The sequence below is a fragment of the Glandiceps talaboti genome, chromosome 12 (genome assembly GCF_964340395.1).
Source record: "Glandiceps talaboti chromosome 12, keGlaTala1.1, whole genome shotgun sequence".
Classification (NCBI taxonomy): Eukaryota; Metazoa; Hemichordata; class Enteropneusta; family Spengelidae; genus Glandiceps; species Glandiceps talaboti.
Window position 1 is genome coordinate 21,069,165 of NC_135560.1, and position 22,510 is coordinate 21,091,674.

Here is a 22,510-nt window from a genome sequence, read left to right on the forward strand (position 1 = left end):
GATATTGAAAACATAAGTTTGTTTGATTGACATTCTTGTCGCAATATGTACATTTGCATTTCTTTACGTCCAGTGTACATATGTATTTTCTATGTCAAACACTAATTTGCTCTTAAAATACATCGACTATAGTCATAATCACATCATACCAATAACAGACCAAACGACAACAACAACGATAGAAAATAATGCAATCCAAGTACAGACTAGATGTTCACAGACAGACAGACAGACAGACAGACAGACAGACAGACAGACAGACAGACAGACAGACAGGAAGTTAGGTAGGTAGATAGATAGGTAGATAGATAGATAGATGGATGGATGGATGGATAGATAGACAGACAGACAGACAGACAGGTAGACAGGTAGATAGATAGATAGATAGATAGATAGATAGATAGATAGATAGATAGATAGATAGATAGATAGATAGATAGATAGATAGATAGATAGATAGATAGATAGATAGATAGATAGATAGATAGATCCATCCATCCACTATATAATACTGAATGTTGGCCCTGAATTCGTATTAACTGCCATATGATGTAAGATTCCAGTCTTTAGAACTTCTTAGAATAGAAAGCATTCTAATTGAATTTTTTTTAATATTATTTGTCTTTTACGTGTCAGCGTAACTATTTGTCATATGACGGTGCGTGTTTACGCCACTATTCAAAGAAAATAGCAAATACTAGATGTAACATTCATGAATGGTATTTTGAATGTGAAATGTACTTGTTCAGCTTTGGTTTCCCTTATGTACCTGTCAGTCAACACTGTTTTTACAGCCGAGATGTAGAGTTCACCTAAGGAAGTATTTTTCTACTAGGATTGTGGTTGTGAATGTTTTTAAGAATACTGATATTTCAGTCCTTCACATATTTTTTTTGAAGGATACCTTCTCATCTCTTTGGGGTTTCGATTTTCGTAGAAAAAAATTGATACATTTTACATCATAATCTTCAAGTTTTGGTTATCGCTTTACAACTAGTGAAAATACTGCAAACATAATTGTTATCCAAGGGTTTTACAAATGTTACATTTTTATCAGAAAAATATATCAAAAAGGTGTAAGAAAATAAAAAAAAATATAGATGAAACGGTGTTGAAGGGACTCTTTTGTACAATTTAATCTGTTCGTTCTTTTGACATGTCAATTAGTCAATTAGTCATTCAATTAGTCAATTATAATAATGACTATTACCTACTTGGTACATATCTCGTGTTATAATGCTGCTGCAATTGTTGACAAATTGTAATAAGGTTTACATCTGTTATCATCTTTAGTAAATAAAGACAACAAATAAATGAAAAAAAAGAAATACCCGAATATAAATCATCAATCTGTATGTAATGTTTCTTTTTCCCTTCTCTCTCCCTCTCTCCCTCTCCCCTCTGTCTGTCTGTCTACCTGCCTGCCTGCCTATCCCTCTCTCTCGCTCTCTCTCACTGTGTCTCTCTCAATGTGTGTCTCTCTCTCACTGTCCCTGTGCCTCTCTACACACATATACGTGTAGATGAATATAATATACATAATATATATATGTATACAGCATAATATTATATATATATATATATATATATATATATATATATATATATATATATATATATATATATATATATATATATATATATATATAATTGTCTAGCAGTTGTCAAGTGAATGAATGCTGGAATTAATAAGAAGTACCCTAACACTAAGTAATACTTGAATCACATAAATACATCGAATGATCATGTTCACTGGGATGACAAAGATGTCTAGGTCTAGCAAAAGTAGAATTTTAATGATTGTTACTTTAAATTGGATTTACAGGGGTTGAGTAGACACGGAGTTGTCAGAGAATTGAAAACAAGTCAGGGGAAAATTAGCATTAACATCATTTGTTTAGATTAGAATAGATGAAATATCACACGAAAATGTATTTAAAGGCATAATTTTATGACATAACCTTGGACTGGTAGGCTTAGAAAAATATGTGACACGCCCTATTCTTGCCTGTAGGCGAGCCGTAAACTTACAGCACGTACATGATATGACGTGCTGTCAGAATCAATCAACGAGTAAACTGCCACTCGGTGAAACGAGAGTGACAGGTCTGCTCCCCCGATCTTCGATGCAGCTGCCCAAAAAGTGATGTAAATACGGCTGAAATGATATCATTGCTTGTCAATCAGCGTTATTCAATTACAGAAATTAATGTACTTATTTTGTGTTTTGCAGTCTATTTCAATTGGCCGTCAAACTAGTGATATAATAGTCTTCGTGCTAAGTCTCTCCATAGACGAGTACCTGTCAATTGTAATGCTGTCAGTTGACTCAGAGCGACTTAAATCGAATCGGAGGCGGCGAAAGTAACCCCCTTTTATTTCCGTTAACCTCCACAATGAGGCTATTGTGGAAGAAGTGATGTTTTTGTTACAGAGAGTGCGACTTGACAGCTCAACAATAGTCGAGATAATCTAATCGTAGAGCTGCTGTTGGAGTGTTCAAATCCAAAAAAAAGGAGAAAAAATGAACAAAGCTTCGGGGACTGCAAAGGAACAAATTGCATTGAATAGTTGTCAAGCTACACTCCTATGTAATGCTGCTTCGTGAAAAGAACACTTTTCCACAATTTATTGACACGGTTTACATAAAAATACGACTTTCACTTCTTCACTGAAATATAAAAACAAATGATGATGTACTACAAGAGTTCAACATCTGATTACAGTTGTACACTATGGATAAATCGGTCTACTGTAGTAGACATATTTTTAAAAATTAATAGGAACACAAATGCTATTGGGTAAAACAATTATATGCTGTTTTTCGTGATTTAGTGATAAATCAAATTTCTCTTTCCGGACGCCTACGACTTACTAGTACAAATACTATCCTCGTATGAGTTCTTAACAAAACATAAATATTTGGATTTTATCAAACAAACCTTATCATTACTTAAATAAACGTTGATATTTTCTATTATTTGAAAAAATAAATAAAACGTTTTGTTTTTATGCATATAACTTGTTGGGTTGGGTTAAAGAAAAAATAAAAAATCTGTAATTACAATTGGTTAAGCAGACGCCTCTATCAATATTTATTTTACAGTTATCTTTCAAATTAAATTTGTTTATTACGAACTGTAAAAACAGCATTTGGCAAAAAGTCACATTAATATTTATATACATTGTATAGAAAATAACATGTTTGGATGAAATGAATCTAAGTTAGGTACCAGTGATTCTGAGACTCTTAAATTAAAAGCTATGTATGTTAGAACACTGTGTTGATATCAATATACAATATATACACTATATATATATATTATATATACAAAATAGACTATGTATACATTATATATAAGAAACTAAACCAGTTGCGTTAAATGAGTAACTAACCAATCAAAGAACTAATTTCGAATTTATCCAATCTATGTCTTACTATCTAGCGAACTATAAGTATCTAATGGAAGTGATCAGATGAATTGACTACCAATAGTTACTTCTGGATATTAAACTTATACAATCCAGTTAATTTTTAAAGAAAAAATCTCAACGTATTCTGTTTGCCTTTCATAAATAGTCTGCATTTATTTCATAAGAAACATTTTTTTTATAAAGTTCTCATTATACACTAGAGATTGTACGGTTGAACCGTATTCGTCTATTCCGTGATAAATATAAATCGAATTATCCGTACAACTAGTTTAGTTGCTCCTTAAAACAACACGGTCATGGGGAACTTTTTTCATTTAATGAAATAGGAACTAATTTCCACTTCATATAATCAATTGAATAGATTTATAGTGAAATGCCGTAGGCTAGACAAACCACAACACATAGCATTTCTAATTTAGTTTAGGACTGCACAGTGTCAAAGGAAATTGACGACTGTCAGAAACAATGTCTGCCCCCACCTTGTCGATTACCGAAATGAACGAGGGTCGTCAATGGGATGATGTTGATTTCATCCTGGGAATTCAGTACTAATTGGACGACCCATAGCTTTTCTAAATAATTATGACTTGCCCGGTGCTAGTGGGACGTGGTCCCTCGCCTACCTAATTAAAATCACTCTGAATGTTTCTATAATGTCCATGGCCATGCTACATAAGAAATACATGACCATAAAACGCACAGACGATGTTATATCAAGTATAAACAAAACGTCTCTTGAGTTTGATGTACACCAGATATATGCGTTTTTTCTTGCGGTCATACGTTTCAATACTAAACACAGAGTCCACTTTATTCAAATGACAAAACCTGGTAGCATTTATTGATCATTTCAAGCACAGACCCGGCCACATTATTGTCGAATGCATCGGTTCGTATTTATTCGTAACATATCAAAAATCTTTCTCCATCTGTGATCATCCGTACACCAGGCCAATTCCTCTGGTTTACTCTATTGATCCTCTGCAAGTCACAGACGTGCAACGGTTTCCATTCGGATCCCAACCCGTTGTATATTAGTTCCCCTCCCTCTATCTGTCAAATACATTCAAATCTAGTCGGTTTTGTCAATCATTCCACAGTTCATCGTATTTACACATTACCAAACCAACTACTGACCCATCGAAACAACATGACAGCCAGTCATGCAAAAGATAGATCGACCAGCCAGTCAGTCAACCAACCAACCAACCAACCAACCAACCAACCAACCAGCCAGCCAGCCAACCAACCAACCAACCAACCAACCAACCAACCAGCCAGCCAACCAACCAACCAACCAACCAACCAACCAACCAACCAACCAACCAGGCAGCAAGCTAGACATGCACTCGCATAGTGCTTCGATACATCAGGCTGTCGTATAACCAAAAGTGACTTCATTCAAATTAAACAAATTACTTAATCAACCGACGATTAAGCGAATTAATGAAGTAATTACTAAATATAGATGAAAGTTAATGAACGATTTAATCACTCAATCGACTCCTGAACTGAATCAATCAGAACAATTAACTAACCTGTCCTATACAAATTAATACATCCAAGTCATATACTGATTGAAACGTTGCGTGCCTAGATCCCTGTATTTAACACCAGTGATTCATACAGTTAGTTGTCAATACGAGTTTCATGCAATTTTCATTCTCTTTAATTTTGTTCTAAGACGAAATGTTTCGACATGCTTGGTGCGACATACGATTTGGCCTTTCCAAGCCATTCTCACAAACTAGAGCTGTTATTACTTCCGTGACGCTGCCAAATAAAGCTCTTGGCGGTGCATTTCAACACTAAAATCAAAATCATTAACACCCATACAAACATTTCATCAAAATCATTTACACCCATACAAACATTTCAACACTAAAATCAAAATCATTAACACCCATACAAACATTTCAACACTAAAATCAAAATCATTAACACCCATACAAACATTTCAACACCATATATCCATCACAATTTTATAAAGTCTTTCAACTTGTGTATGGTTTCTTTTATTCTGAAACTTCTACAAGGAAATGGTCAAAAGATAACAAAAGTATATTTCAAACATGATTCTGCCACTCAGTTCAGTAATTAGAAGAACAATAACACATGAATTAACTTTTTGAGGAAAAAGAATCAATTTTCATATATAAGTATGTATTTATACATTCTATGAAACAACATTCTATTTACACTACAAAAAAAAATGAACGGTCTGATTTTTTGCAGTTTTTTTTTAATCAAATGTAATACTGAACATTTCAGAACAGAATTCAGAAAGTTTTTTCCAATTTGCCTCAATGTGTTGAGTACCTAAACCAATTTTGGTCACTTTGTTATCAGAGCACAACTGCTTAAAATGTCTCCCTTTTTATCTAATATTTGTATTACAAGTAATGTATGATAAATATGAAAGCAGTCTTGTGTATGTGTGGTATATTATCAACTGTAAACAATTACTAAAACAGGTTGAACCTTCTGGTTTGCTGTATAGTGATCTCTATGCATTTGATTCGAGAGTCATGAATCTAAGAAAACAAAGTTGTATACAATACATTCAATCACAATCATGATTATTTTGCAGGATATATTATACCATGCTCAAGCCAAGTTACTGTCTTTGAACAGAAAATATGGACTATATACCCAGGTCATTCTATGTCACAACAACTAGTGTCTACATCACTGGTTTTAGGGTGCTCAAAATATGACTCAAAATGTTCAAAATCGTTATTAATTTCCAAGTTTTCATAAATTATGCTTTAGGAGGTATGATTATATTATTCCCCAATATTTTATTTTATTCATCCGGAAATTTTTTTGACAAACCCAAGTTTCTAGCAACTCATAGTGACAAAGCCTCCTTAGGTCACTCCTATTTTAAACAGCTGAACGAAGAAAAATATTGGGGAATAATATCCAAGTATCTATGTTTCATTCAAAGATGTCAGTTTAGAGCTATAATGTTAGGTCTGATTGTAGAATGATGTAGAATGACTGGTATATTCTACAAATTACTGTAGTAATAGAGTGGCTACTTAATTGAGGTTTCAATACTTTTAGTACCTGATTTGGCCTGATAACAAGAAGTTTGCACTTTTATTTTGTCTGTTGTCGATAAATTTCCATGTCTAATAACAAACTTGTTCCTTGGTCTGATCAATCGTTGATTCCAGAATGATTTGATTCTGTCTTGAATGAAAAGCAAGCAATCACCTGTTCTACAGAATATATGTACAAGCTAAAGCATATTTTACCATTTATGCAACAATGTCCTCTTAGCAGTGTCTTGGTCTCAAACAGGCTTATTGTTTTCTGACGATGAAGATCAGCAAACAATTTACATTGCAAATACAACACATGGTACTAAAAGTTGTGTTTGTTTCATATATTTGATACAATGGCCCAGTGTCTAAAGACAGGAAATTTCAGATTTTTAGGTTCCTTGCTAAGATTTCATGTGATGCAATGATTCATTTAGTGACAAAAAGTTTCCTCAACATTATCATAAATAACATGAGTCATAAGTAACTAAGGAAACCAGAATATCAGTCTGGGAAATAGCCTAAGGTGGGATATGTCATGCCACCCTCTAAGATGACTGACACATTGTATCACAACATATGGTAAAGGCAAGTGATCATATTAACTATAGAATTTATATTGTTGTATATCACTGTCAACAATTTGTACTCATAATTATCTAGAAGACCATGAAACCAGCAAGCTTGATTTACCATTGGCTTTCATTCAGTTATCATCCTTGACAACTGGCAGGAAATTTCCGTATATCAGCATGCCATCACATGATCAAAATATGCTAATAGTGTGCAACTTATTGACCTATCAGAAAGGTCATTTCATACCAAGCCACCCAGGAGAAGTTAAGGTTTTGTAAAGTTGACAATTGGATGCAGTCACCTTTACATTGACACCCACGTAATGAATTACCATACTGGGTATACCTAGTGATTGCCATCAACTGAATTAGCTATGTAGGAGAAGGTGAAATTGAACTCAGAAATTCATATCTTCAGAACAGAGAATGCGATGTGAATCTGAACGCAGAAATTCACATCCTTCAGAATAGAAAATGCAACGTGAAGCTGAACTGACTTTTAAATGTAGCTTTGCAATGCGACATACCAGAAAAGGGTATTTACTTTACCAATATATAGCTAAACTAGGCAGTTATCAAGCACTACAAATTCTTCTCTTTTTTTTGGAATGTTATAAAAATTACAAAAACTGTGAAATGAAATTTTGGGGTAACCCTACGTCTTTCGGTGGGTTTTGAGTTGACAAAGAGTTGTTATCATTATCCATTTGTTGAATTATACCAAAAAAATATAAAACTGTCATTGAAAAAGACGTTCAAAGTTTGATATTCTTGGTCAAAATAGGTTTCTGTTTTTTCGCCATGGTAAATTATAAACATACAAGACTATGGCAGTGAAAATAACACAGTCCAAGTGTACATACGGTCTAACTGACACCTTTCAGTTCTACTTCAAAGATAAGATGACTATTTGCTGGGATCACATCCATCTTTTTATTTCCATATCTGTCAACAAAAATGAAAAATCATACAATACCTTGATCAGTATCATCGAATTATGGAAAAATGAGGAAGGTTTTGGCAAGAAGTTTTTGTTGGTGCTGTTAAAATCTTCATCATGTAACTATACGTATTTCATATCATGTTTATGCAGTATCAGTTAAAATAGTGTATTTTTAGGACCCCTAACCCACATTAATTTGTTGAGTCAAATATTTGAGGAATTACGTTTGTTGTACGTGCCAATCTAACTGGACTAAGTATTCCCCTAAAACAATGGGCTCCATGCATTGCACTCTAAGTTTCCATGACGATGTGAATGTGTACAAACACATATGCATGCACTAAACTTTTACTCAAATTACAGAACGAAAGAAATTTCCAATTGTGAACTTACCCAAATTTTGGTGCTACAGTAAGCCTTCTTTTACCGCCAACTTTCATACCTGCAATGAATTGATAAATTGCAATTGTTATAGAAAAATTACAATGATATGTGAATTGAATTTCAACACTATAACCTTATTCTGAGACTTTATGGCTTAAAAACATCATATTAATTAAAATTCATACAAACTTCTACCATGGACATGTTATACTGCCCTCTAGTGTTGATATGACTATATACATCAACAACTCATCATTCACTTGTTATACTGCCCTCTGGAGTTCATCTGAGTACCTAATCAACCAACTCATTTGATTTTGCTTACAGAACAAGTTCAGACTGTGTCGCAGTGGTTGGGATGGGGAGCTGAATGTCACATGTCAGGAGCCTCCCCTATGTAATGTATGCCAGTGTCGTTTCAGGACAGGTTTATAATGTATCTGTTTTTAACACACACATCAACACATCCTCAAACCTAACACACCAGAACATATACATGAAACTAAACTTTAAATAAAACATACATGTTATGATGCAAACTTGACTGAAAATTGGCTAAATCTCATTCCATGTAAGATTTTTCAGGTACACTAACCTTGTACACCAATGTCCCATCCTTTGATGACCTCTGCTCTGCCCAACCTAAACGTAAACGGTTTACCCTGCTGACAAGCATCAAATTGTTTGTTGTTCTTGGCTAGTTTACCAGTATAATAAACAGATACCTGATAAAAATAAAATAAAATATTCCATTAAATGGTCTGATAAGTGAATTATCAGCGACAGAGAGCTTTGAACCAAGACTTGCACATAACAATCAGATGTATCAGACCTTTTATTTGAACATGTATGTTGATCAAATATCAGAATCTCTCATTAAAACCTAACCTGCTTACCACTTACTTTCATTGTCACTTGTTCAAAGAAGTAAGCCATAAAAATAGATTTAAAACTAAATGCCATTATACTTCTTCATGCAAGCCAAGTTGAACGTGTTCAAACAAAAAATATGGAATGCACTAATATACCTAGCTGTTGTATATTACAAGTCACACCTTTATCATTGGTTTTGTAATGGTCAAAATGAGTCAAAATGTTGCAAATCACCGTCAATCTTCCAAGTTTACATAAATTATGCTTGAGGATGTAGAATTATATTATATTTGCCAAATTTGTCTTCATTCTACTGCAAAACACTCTTGACATAAAGGTTATGTCATTACTCGTCTTAAACTTGTATTGACATGGCCCCTTAGATCACTCATATATGCCACAGCTGAACAGCAACAAACAGTGAAGAATAATATTTATGTATCTATGTAATATGTTTTGTTATTTACTTTTAATGTATGACGTTGCAAATACCAATTTATATAAAAATTAGCTTCGAGTTTAAAAGCAGTAAATATTTTGGTTACCATTTTGTTGGGTTTGGCTAACTTTCCTCCTCCTTCTTTAAGATCTTCAATAACGAGACCGCCACCTTTCAATGTCTTTTTTACTGGTTTCTGAAAAGAGATGAAGTTGAAAATTCAAACTATTTATTTATTTATTTGTAACGCTTGCACAGGAATATACTAACATCACTAGAAAATTAAAGAAAGAAATACATACATCACCTAACACACATGGGGATTTTTTGTAACATACTAGTAGTTAAATCCAGCCATTTGGAAACTTTGAAGTCATATACTGTACTGTACCTTTGTTTTAGTACTTGTGTCTATCTGTGTCTTGGATTCTGCATCTCCTGACTCAGTCTGCAAAACAATAAAAACATAAAGTATTCAATCATGTATATCTAATGTGAAAGTCTTCAACTGTCAAATTTTTGAAAAAAGCTAGTTGACACAGATTTGATTACAGTGTAACCATCATGATCCAGTTGGGTGTCGACTGAACAGCCTTAGTATGTTTATGATAAAAATACCACCTGTCATTTACCGACTGGAATCTACCTCATATTTAGTCTGACTAGTTACATGAGGGGATTCACACACTTGGATGTTCACAGCTGTATAATGCCTATACAACTTGCATGGAACACTACAGTGAGGTTCATCATGCAGGCCAAGATAATCTCAGGATTTCTACTTGTGACAGTATGTATATACAAAACATTTCTCTGTTGTGACTTACCATTTCAATTTATTACAATTGTTTTATTTGAGGATCATAAGCACTTAGCGTCATGAATACTTATATCCTGCTATTACATGTGACAACCTATGGACACAACATGGACTTTCACTGAACAATGAATGACAAAAAGTTTCAACTTAGTGTTTTAACATAATCACGCACAATAGGGAACTTGCAATCCAAACTGAGCATGCTCAGACATAAAGCACTATGGGATTATCTGTGGTTATCATAATACCTAATCTGGAGCTACTGATAAAATAAACATATCACAATGATCAGGGTAAATATGAATTGATTACTTGTGGTTAAAAACAATGTAACATTATCGTTTACAATACTATTTGATTAGTATTTATTATTACATTTCCCATGATGAAACATTCAACATGGCAGGGGTTTGCAAGTTCCCTATTAATGTGATATGAAATGAACAAGAAACCACGAATCCATAACCCAATGTTACAAAAATGTCTATAATTCCTGGAGCGACATATCCATCATTTTTTTTTTACTTTTAGCGAATGTGTGCTAAGTAAAATGTTCATTAAGCACAAAAATTTACCGAGTCAATTTCTAGAAATGAATCATTTTTAAAATGTCACCTAGAATGAATCTCCAGGCATCTAGAGAAGTACAAAATTGGAGAAGGAAGCTGATGAGGATGAAATTTACTACTTCATCCTCACAGAAGAGGGAGACAAGCTGAGGTGTGACTAAATATGAGAAGGATACACCATGTATATGAATGTCAGAAGTTTTCAAAATGCCTTCAAATTGACAGAAAGACATAAAACACTGGATAACATACCGACGCTTTCTTCTTTTTCTTCTTATTTCTCTTTCTCTTTTTAGAAACGTTTTCACCCTCTTCAGAACTTGCTGTCTGGAAGACAAAATATAAGTTGTCATGCTTCCCATACCTCAAATGTTAACACTCTATCAAGATTTCTATTCTTACTTCAATACATCAAATTTGTCTTCTTTTTTCTATTTCAAATTTATCACTTAATTTTTCAATTTTATGTAAGTAGGATTTCACTAATGTTAGAGTAACTTGATATCAGCAAAGAAATCTGACAATCAAGCAGGGCGAGATGAGCAGATGGATGGATTGGCAGGTGGGACAGACAGATGGGTGGACAGACAAACATACACATACATACATACATACATACATACATACATACATACATACATACATACATACATACATACATACATACATACATACATACATATTTACATACATACATACATACATACATACATACATACATACATACATACATACATACAGAGACTGAAGACAGACAGACAGACAGACAAACACACACACACACACACATACACACACACACACACACACACACACACACACACACACACACACACACACACACACACACACACACACAATGTATCTTTAGTGCTAATGACGCCTTTACTTTAGCTACCATAGATATAGAAAGTGAGAAAAACATAATCCATACTATTACTAACACTGATAAGAACCAAATATCTGAGTCAAGACAGTATGATAAAGGTAGTAGTAAAATATGGACAAAGAGGTTTGTTACCTGAACCTGTCACTTATTTTAAATATTTTTGGGTAACCAAACAATTAGATTATGACGTCAATGTTAATAACACCTCTGTATTCTTTGCCAGAACTCTATCAACTGTTACACAGGTTTAAAAAATGTCTTAGTTCTTGGAATAATATACCAGTACATTTCACTGTAAAACAATGGCTCACCAAAGATTTTAAAAACAAAATCATTTTATTAAGATAACTGTACCTTCTCATCAGACTTTTCAGTGGTTTCCGTTTCTTCTTCTTCATCCTCATCTTCCTCCTCTTCATCGCCGTCGTCATCATCATCATCGTCATCGTCGTCTTCTTCTTCGCTGTCATCTACAAAAATGATGAAAATCCCTCAATGCCATACTAGTGTATATATACTATCATATTAGTGAGAGTCTTTTTGACTTGCCAAGCCTTTCAACTATAACAATACACTGTGACTATCAACTTTAAAGTCAAATTTTCATTTTGTTTTCCATTATTGCTAGATGGTTTAGGCATCAAATATCAAGTGTGTATCAGCAAACAAGACCCTCAATTTCAAAAAGTCATAATCAAAGGCATGTTAAAGGGAAAGACCAATACACAAAATTAAGGCATTTTCATAAACTTTGAGTTCTAGAGAGTCATTTCATGATTTTACATCATCTACATTAAGTGTGATTTCAGAGAAATTGAACTTGTGCTTCATTTTGAGAATTTTGCTGTTGGCCAGATTGCCTCATGGGAGTCAACAAAAATACATATGTAACAAGTGAACAATGAATATTCATGGTGTTTTCACTAAATGTAATAAGCACTTAGGAGTCATTGTAGTTCTCTGAAATCACACATACATGTCATGTAAATCATGTAAAATCATGAAATAACCTAAGAATCCAAAGTTTTTGAAAATGCCTTTATTTTCTGGAGTGGTATTTCCCGTTAACATCAACCATTTATACTAGAAGTGAATCTACTTGACTTTGGAGTGTCTACCACTATCTATCCAACAAAGAATGTGTAGTTCTTGATGGAAAACTCCCTCACAACTCTCAATAAATGAACTCTAGTTAGTAGTATAATATTTATGTCACCCAAACATTTACGACTTATCACATATATGTTAATTTAGCAGTTTGTTATTGGGATTAGACTTGCTATACACACTGTCATAGTCCAGATGATCAGAACAGCTGTGAAAAATATTTGTCTTTGGTTGTCTGTAAGTGAACACTGAAATTAAGTGATGCAAAGAGTCTCACTGAGTGTCAGTCATTTGGTTGTCTGTGAGTGATGGAGTAGTGAAATTACAGGGCATGACACTTACCTTCCTCTGCATCACTGTCCACATCCTCCTCCTCCTCAGAATCTCCTTCCATATCATAATCTTCATCATCCTCATCACCATCGTCATCATCTTCTTCCTCTCCTCCTGCTTCATCATCATCTGCTTCCTTCTCTGCATCCTCTTTTCCTGGAATATAGTCTTCATCATCAGGATCACTTTCGTCATCCTCTTCACCATCATCTTCCATGTCATCTGTTTCCTGAACTTTTCTCCTCTTTGACCTTTTAAGTTTTACACCTTCCTCAGTAACCTTTTTCTTGTCTGTCCTCTTTCCTATACAGCACCAAGATACAAGCTAACGATTTATTAGATAATTGGCATACTTCAGTATCGTCAGGGGTGTCATAGGCTGTCAAATGTTACACTCAAGACAAGAGACAATTTTAGAGTGATGATAGTACATCCCTTGCAATATTAATGAGTATACATAGTGAAAATTTGAGATTCATTTTCCAAAAATACTGACTGTGGGTAGGAATTTTCATTCATAATCATTATGAACCCAAAGTCAATGACTATTCATTCTTACATTACTTTATTTTGATAGTTTGGTAGAATTTTTTGTGGCTGGCTCTGTACCCAAGATAAAGACTTAGTGTACAAATTCCTCTTTATCAAACTAACAATTCAGACTAACGTTTCCCTGGTTTCCACTCCTCTTCTGCACTCTCATCTTCCTCTTCATCATCCAAGTCACCATTGACATGATTAGCTGCCACAGCCAGTTCCTGTAGTGTAGGTAAATCTGTGTGAATAAACCCAGATAGCATTGGTCAGATTACCTTCATACAGTATGAGTAGCGATGTAATAAAATCTCACATCCTATTTGTTCTCCACATTCATACCCCCATCACCCCCCACCACCCCAATCCCCACCATCACCACGATCCCCACCACCACCACCACCCCACCATCCCCACCACCACCACCACCACCCACCCACCATCCCCACCACCACCACCATCCCCACCACCACCACCACCATCACCACCACCACCACCACCACCACCCTTACTGAATTAATCTAAGGACACCTCAGGCTTCATAACGCCTTTGAAATGATGGGTCAGTCAGTCAGTTAAGAGTAAAAAAAAAGTAAAAAAGTAAGTGTGAGAGACATGTTGGTGATACTTCAATTCATAATTGTACTTTAACAGTCTGAATGACTTAGGAAAGTGAGAAGGAAACTGAAGATTTTGTTTTATTGAATTTCCTGAATTTCAGCAATAAATGATACACACTTGTGGGCTTGCCATATGAAAATCAGTGACATTGAGATTTTTTTCTAATCCTATTGTACAGGCCATTTATTTTTTTTTTTTAATTTTGCCAGACGAAAGAAATAAAGAGTCAGTCGGAACATGAGAAATATAGATTGAGGTAACATTGCCCTAACTGAAAAGATAAACTACAACATTTATTCATGTGCCATGTCTTTTTAAAAAGTTGTAAAAAGTTGTAAAAGAAATTATATTATTGAAACCTTCTTCTTCTTCATCATCATCATCAGATCCAGATGTTCCAGAGACACTGGACTCCGATGTGCTTCCGGTGGAACATTCAGCATCTTCCAGACCAGGAAATGCTTCTTCCTTGTCTTCTGGTATCAGAAAGCCTGTCAGATGTACAACTCCTGAAAGTAAAAGAATAAGATGAGATTTCAATATATATATACAGCAATACATCTATACAAATCTTTGTAGAAAACTTGATAGTGTTTTTGTTAAGGGCGGTATAAGCAGGTAAAATCTACCCAAGTTCTCCTGCCATTTTACTGAGGTTCCAACACAAAAGTACAATATATTGGAAACTATACCAGGGTTACCACATTTCTCCTTTTCTGTTACCAGGGTTCCCCAATCACAGCAAAAACACTGACTTAGTATGATCACCTATATATTTGTGGGTTGTGTCTGAAAGGATTTGACATGACGATGGGTGATATAGGTACATGAGAAAAACTGAAGACAAATTTGAGAAAAATCTCGTTATCACAGTATCAGAGATGCTGCTCTACTGTGAGTGTAACTGACATCAATGTTCATTGATTGCTTGTATCAACATGCCAAGATAATAGATTTAGTTTGTGTCTGTGTTACCTTACTGATAACTGATTTGTGATTGTAGTAATATCAGCGTTCTTACCTGCCCCTTCAATAAAGAATGTCACTTCTTCTCCCTCTGTGAAACTCAAATCCAATGGCTGCTGTAAAAGTTTACCATGTTCCAGAGTACATATCAAAAACTCTGCCTTCTCATGCTTCACCATGACCGATACATATGGACTGCTCATATCTTTGATTTCTGACAAATTTTAAGCAGACAACAAATTTATTCTCTATTAGTGTATGTACATCGTTCTGACTGAATATCAAGTATTTTTTATAGCAATTATAAGTCATTACAGCCAAAAGACTGTAGATTTGGTAAACTTTACTTGCATGAATAAATTTTAGTTAAAATTTTTAAATTTTTGACATATACTATATAACTACTTCATTTGTGTACAGATGCTTTTGTATCAACTGTTATAATGCAAAATACCGATATTACTCATCTCAAAATGAAGTCAGTACATCATACATAGGCCAACCCATAAAGACCATGGAGGTCAGAGTGACACAATGTATGACTACATCTAGCAACCCATAAAGACCATGGAGGTCAGAGTGACACAATGTATCGACTACATCTAGCAACCCATAAAGACCATGGAGGTCAGAGTGACACAATGTATCGACTACATCTACTCAAAATAAGTTGTACATAATATATACCTCAAAATATTGTGCCACCACATTCTGGAACAAACATAGGGACACTTTCGAGCGTATCTTCACACTTGTGTCTTGGGTGTTATCCATTTACTCATAAAATATTATTTTTGATCATATTGTGTTGTTTATTTGGGGTTTGAATAGTAACATTTGGAGAGTTATGACTTCAATGTATGATCACATTTATTTTGGCTTACCTGAGGAGTCTTTTGCCTCCATTGCTGCCATAGAGATATGGAACGACTCTTCCACAGTCTGGGTGTAATGTTTGCCATCATCGATTGTAATGCCTGTCAATTAAATACATAAATGTAATATTAAAATTAAAATTATGATTTAAAAATGTGAAATTGTTATCCTATCTCATCGATGATATTCACATGCACTGAACAAGGTACGTTCATAGTCTGTAAGGTACGCCGTGACGGGGCGCCCTCAAACATCAGGCAACCCCTAAGAGGAGGCAGGTGAGGGCGAAACGTCACAACGTATCTTACAGTCTAGGTATGTTCAGTGACATGGGAAATCACACAATATAAGGGTCAACATGCTTGTTCTTTGTGAATGTGCATGTAGAAGCAAGGATATCATACAAGATGTGTTGCATGATGTACAGATGTCATCAGGGTGGTGTGAAACTGTGTCACTTTTTTCCAAACTTTCAATATCAAAATGTGATAAAAAATCTCTATTGGTTGGAATACTATAGTAACTAGACTAGCAGGTTGGCGAGTTTGGTATTTTGTCTAAATATTTCAGTGTTTTTATCTGCTGTATTGAGTGTTGAATGTACGTCATCCCTCTTACACACTCTTACATATATTGAGGGTCTGTTTCTCCATAATTTTATTTTACTCATACATGCCATTTCAACTCGAGTGTCATGCATATACTAGTATTTCACGATAGTGTTTTTTTTCTCGAAGTCGTTTATTTGTAGATCACTATTCAAGTATTCCGGATGAAGAGACACTCAAAATCATGTCACATATTCTAATACTTCATCAACAAGCAGGACACATGGGGGTGCAGGTGGGGAAGGGGATTGTGACAAGAAAGTTGGAAACACTTACACACACTATTAAAAGTTTAGATGCCAACGCTTACGTCACACTGTAAGTTTGCTAACCAGTATACATTAATTGTCTAGTGTGCACTGGTAAAATCACTACGTTTTTTTTTAAACTTTATGAGAACGTATGGTAGACCTGCCAATTACTCTTTGTTGATATTGAAAGCGCCCTCAAACTATCGCCGATGGCTGAAACGCACGTGTTTTGAAAACGAGTGCGTCTTGTATGTCAGCTGATATTTGCCATTCAACACAAATTAAAATGCCCAAGCTCTACTTGGCAATAAAAAATCCACCTTCGAATGTGTGACTTGCTTTCGGTGGTTTATATACATTTAGTAGAGAACACACCCGTCAACAACCATCGTTGTAAGGTTCAAACATTGAGCCACGACACAACGACACTGACATCGAAGAACATGTCATTACGACATTGGTTCGTTATACTCACCCCAAAACATATTGAACTTTCACATGTATTAAATATCTCTGACGGAAAAAGACAAAACTTAAGTACAAAATTACGACGTTTGGAAAATTCGGCCTTTAGTACAGCAGTCCTTTGAGAGTGTCACATTCACGGTGATATACTAGCGCCTGGGAGCTAGCAGTTAGGGAAACGTGCTCGCACACAGCTGGTACTTATTACGGCCGTCAAACAATAAGAGTGTCGCAAAAGGAAGTTGCCGTAAAATGGGTGCCTATTTCACTCATTGGTGGCGCTGTCGCACACTGGGCAAAGAACAGCACTGAGAACTGCATTCAGATAACTTGAATCATCACAAGGTACAAAAGTAGGAGTTGCATTGACTGCAAATTTTACCAACTAAATGGCGGTACATCAAATTTCTCGAGAACTTCGCAATCTTCGACATTCACTCCCTAGTAGTCGAAGATAGGTGAATGATGACAATTTTAAATCAACAAAAAATACTAGATTGGGAGGAAAACTTTTCCAAACGGAACTCACAATGTTATAATATTAGCAATTAATGAAGTCAATAGTAAGCAATGAACCACCTTTCTGTCTATATAAAAAGAAATAAAACAGAAATGGGAATAACCTGAGTAATAACAACAAGATTACCATAAGAATGTACACACATCGTAACGGACTTTGCAAATTGCAAAAGAAGTTTGTACTAAATGTAGATAAGCAAAGTGATCATAATATGTTGATCGTCGACTATCTCTTCTACGTTTACTTTGCGAATCATCACAGTCTATTTATTTGTCTTTTTATTTTAATGTTAATTAACAGACATGACTATAGTATAACCATAGAGACGAAAACGACGGTTGTGTTTTTACAGTAATTTCTGAACGTTACGTCGTTTGACTGATCCGGTCAGCCTTTATAAGTTAAACCTACTTTCCCACACACCCAAAAATTGGTAATTTTCTGGATCTTGTTGTTTTCAGAATCATTGGTTTCACCGTTTGTCGAACAAAGTTACTCAAGTATCAACTGACAAAAAAATAAAGTGAAAAAGTCACTCTATATTTTTAATTAATAGTGTGAACGGCACTTCAAGCGAGTGTCGACATTGGTTTTATAGAATAAGGCCGGTATAAATGATCATGCAAGGGTATTGTACTTTCATCAAGTCGTGTTACAAAGTAGTGCATAGTTAGATCAAAAGCCACGACAGCTGGCACAGTTTTGTATACTTGAAATAATGAATACATCTGTCGTTATCAAACACTGTCCATGTTGCCCCACAATTGCATATGCTGTCGAATGCGAGAGCTTTATATTGGTAGAGACCTCCCTTGAAAACGACCTGTCAATCAAACCAGTGGGGAGGCACTTTAGAAAGGGCGAACAAATGGAAACACACACACAACATTTTTCCTTTTCCTTCATGGGAAAACAGAAAACGGCCATCAATTAATACGAGCTATACCTTTTATTATTGACTTAAAACAGCTTTCTTTGAAGAAAAAGGAAGACCTGCAGACCACCGGAGTAGATAGACAACAGATAGAAAATTAACTAAGATGTTATCTGTTTTTTTCACCGGAAAAAAAATTGTATTAGGCAAAGTAGACTACAACTAATGAAGTTAGTGAAACATCCTATGTATGAACACTGTATTTTAAATTGATGTGTTTCACTATAATAGATCTAGCGAAAATTTGCTCTATCTGAGGCCACCGGGTTAACATTTCGCTGAATGGGGAGTCACAGCGGATCAAATCTATCGCGCATATATATATATATATATATATATATATATATATATATATATATATATATATATATATATATATATATATATATATATATATATATATATATATATATATATATATATATATATATATATATATATATAACTCGGTGAGTATCAATCTGCTAAGACAGTGCTCTATACCGCAGTGGCAGAGCGCAAAACTATATATATATATATATATATATATATATATATATATATATATATATATATATATATATATATATATATATATATATATATATATATATATACTGAAAATTGCTACAATTTTTTTGTATGTTTTGCGAAATTAGCCTTGACCCAAAAGGTATCATCCGAGGTTTTTAAAGGAAAGCAGTAACTGTTTGTTGTTTTTTTGTTTGTTTTTTGTACTTCAAAATCCTCATATGGCAGATTTGACTTGTAATAATTTTACGTTGAAAGACTTTAACCAAACTCTCTTTAAGATATGAACTAATGTTAGAAATGTTATTTCAGATTTTAGAATGAAAAACAACAACAATAACAGAATTAACATCAATTTGTTACACTTCATCTTTGGCCGCCATTTTAACGGACGGTTCAATCTAAAAAAATGTCGGTAGATTATTGAGAAAAGGGGGTTTGTTTTACTGTATATGCTATACATATGCATAATTGTAGCCGAAAATTTTAAATGGATTTGCGAGGAAAACAGACTAGTTTAAACTTGTAGCATGAAACACAGACCCTAAACGTGTAGAGTCTATGGTGAAACGTGGGACATCAATATAAGGAGGTGTTTGACTGCCTTGTTCTTCCATAAGACGGATTGCAGCAATCACACGTATGCTTTTAACAAAACATACGGGGCGAAACATCATGAAACCCGAAAGGGCTCAATTGGTTGAACGGTCTTGTGGTATAGGCATGAGTATTCGGAATTGACCTGAGCAATTGGAAACTATAAGATTTCTGATAAATCGTTGCCTCTGGTCTATCCAAAACTAAACAACATCGGAGAAAATATGAGAAATGAAATCTTGTGATGCCCTTTTTAACTTTCAACGCAAACTGTTTAAAATTCAACTGTTACCAGACAGACAATAGCAAACTGGTCTCCAGTTTGCGCATCCTCCCCTGCCGATTAACTCTGGGGTCAAAAGGTCATCGTCTATTCCTCAGATCACTAAGAAGTTTTTCCGACATATGTTATTCTCACCATAAGCTTAAGCATCGCTGCTGTGATATCTAGGACATCATATTTATATCCTTGAGCTTTATGACAACAAGTTACAAAAAGACAAAAACATATCATTAATTCATAGTATGTTTCAGCACATTCATCGATTAAAACCAAGACCTTCAGATGCTGAGACAGAGAGAGAGAGAGAGAGAGAGAGAGAGAGAGAGAGAGAGAGAGAGAGAGAGAGACAGACAGACAGACAGAGAGAGACAGAGAGAGACAGAGACAGAGACAGACAGACAGACAGACAGACAGACATACAGACAGACAGACAGAGAGCGAGCGAGCGAGCGAGAGAACGCGAGAGAGAGACGTAAAATACACATGACAATTATATTCGTTTAAAATATACAAAATATATCTCAATATTTTTTTACAACGTGCACATTTTAATATAGTTTAAAACTATTTTTAAATGCAAAACAATAAAGGTTGGGTCATTCTGAATAACTAAACAATATGCATACGAATGGAAGAGCCACAACTTCTATCAAGAACGCGGAAATACAACAAAAATACACTTTAGCAAATATAATACAAAGCGGTGTAAATAAAATAAATTTGCACAAAACACTACAATTTTTCTCTCGAGAACAAATATTCGAGGAGTTTCCTAAGTTCTTTTCAAACTTTCATTATATGTATGAAAACATGTCGTTTCCAACAAGAGATTTTACCCCTGAGTACGGTAACTTAAAACATCACTCTAAATAGTTCAGCATATGTACATCATGCTACAATTTGCAGATAATATCATATTGTTTAATGTACAGCAAAATGTATTTTCAATCTAAATTTCAAACCACGCTACGGACACTGGCTATCTGACCAGCCAGGACGAACTAATAGTTAATGTTATAAGAAATAACATTATATTCTACATAGGAAGTGCAGTTCAACTAATGTTGTCGTATGTTCATATATGTGTTCGATATGATAAGCATCACATTTTTGCCTAAAAGTGAAAAGTTGAATGCAACGATCTTGTACATTAATATGTCTCATATAATCTGAAATATAAAAAATTATAATTTGTAATTTCATTTGGAAATATCAGCCTTTCAATTAAAGGAAGACAATCTAGACAATGTATCATGCCACGATGGCAGAGTAGTAGAGTTTGTTGACCCTTGAAAATCCCCGTGTGAATTAAGATGAGTGTTGGTTGCAGAAGATGGTGACGCAGTCCGACCGAAAGATGGATAAATTTGACGCTGGACGTGATCTTCAAGGCTAAAGAAGTTATCAAAGCTGAATATTCCCCTTGGTAGCATAGTGGCAGGTGGATACGACATCGGAACGAATGCATTATATGCCGACATGGCGTAGTATGGGTCTGGTGGTGTCATTGGTATGTAACCATGACCGTAGACAGAACCCATGGTCCGAAGTTCTTCTTCTCGGTGACATTTACGAACTCGTCGTCGAGCCCGGCGGCGCCTAAAGTCGCCCTTTGCGAAATCATCTACGCAAGCGGGATGTATGGACCAGTAGTTACCCTTCCCATTTTCACTCCTACCGTTCTTTATAAAACATTCGTTGAGGGAGAGGTTGTGGCGAATGCTGTTTCTCCAACTTTTGTCCTTGTCTTTGTAATAAGGGAAGTTGTCAGTTATGTATTGGTAGATATCGGAAAGAAGCATCTTTCTCTCTGCTGTACTGAGGATGGCCATCGAAATGAGTGCAATGTAAGAGTGGTTTGGTTTGTTGCATATGATATCCGGTTTGTTCCTACCAAGGTCCACGTCATCGATTATTGTATTTTTGTT

General features: G+C 34.9%; 2 protein-coding genes across 2 annotated transcripts in view; both read right to left on the reverse strand.

Annotated features, from left to right (window-relative positions):
* Positions 1-5,484: 5,484 nt before the first annotated feature.
* Positions 5,485-17,918, reverse strand: LOC144443406 (46 kDa FK506-binding nuclear protein-like). The gene is made up of 13 exons (XM_078132873.1): positions 17,749-17,918; positions 16,423-16,515; positions 15,594-15,752; positions 14,932-15,081; positions 14,085-14,192; positions 13,427-13,720; positions 12,332-12,447; positions 11,341-11,415; positions 10,091-10,147; positions 9,806-9,895; positions 8,983-9,112; positions 8,397-8,445; positions 5,485-8,005 (listed from the first exon to the last, which is right to left on the reverse strand). The coding sequence occupies exons 1-13, from the start codon at positions 17,756-17,758 to the stop codon at positions 7,927-7,929; spliced, it is 1,410 nt and encodes a 469-aa protein (XP_077988999.1). The 5' UTR covers positions 17,759-17,918; the 3' UTR covers positions 5,485-7,926.
* Positions 17,919-21,802: 3,884 nt separating this feature from the next.
* The window catches only part of LOC144443098 (forkhead box protein E1-like), a 990-nt gene continuing 282 nt past the window's right edge, over positions 21,803-22,510 (reverse strand). Inside the window, exon 1 of the mRNA XM_078132472.1 lies at positions 21,803-22,510. This exon is cut by the window's right edge and continues 282 nt beyond it. Coding sequence (XP_077988598.1) covers positions 21,803-22,510 — 708 coding nt within the window.

Bases quoted from the DNA above. Each gene is read 5' to 3' on its own strand.
- LOC144443406 (XM_078132873.1), bottom strand. The intron at 15,753-16,422 runs GTAAGCCAAAAT...AAAATTTGTCAG, and splicing joins GGAGGCAAAAGACTCCTCAG to AAATCAAAGATATGAGCAGT. The intron at 15,082-15,593 runs GTAAGAACGCTG...TTTTACTTTCAG, and splicing joins ATTCTTTATTGAAGGGGCAG to GAGTTGTACATCTGACAGGC.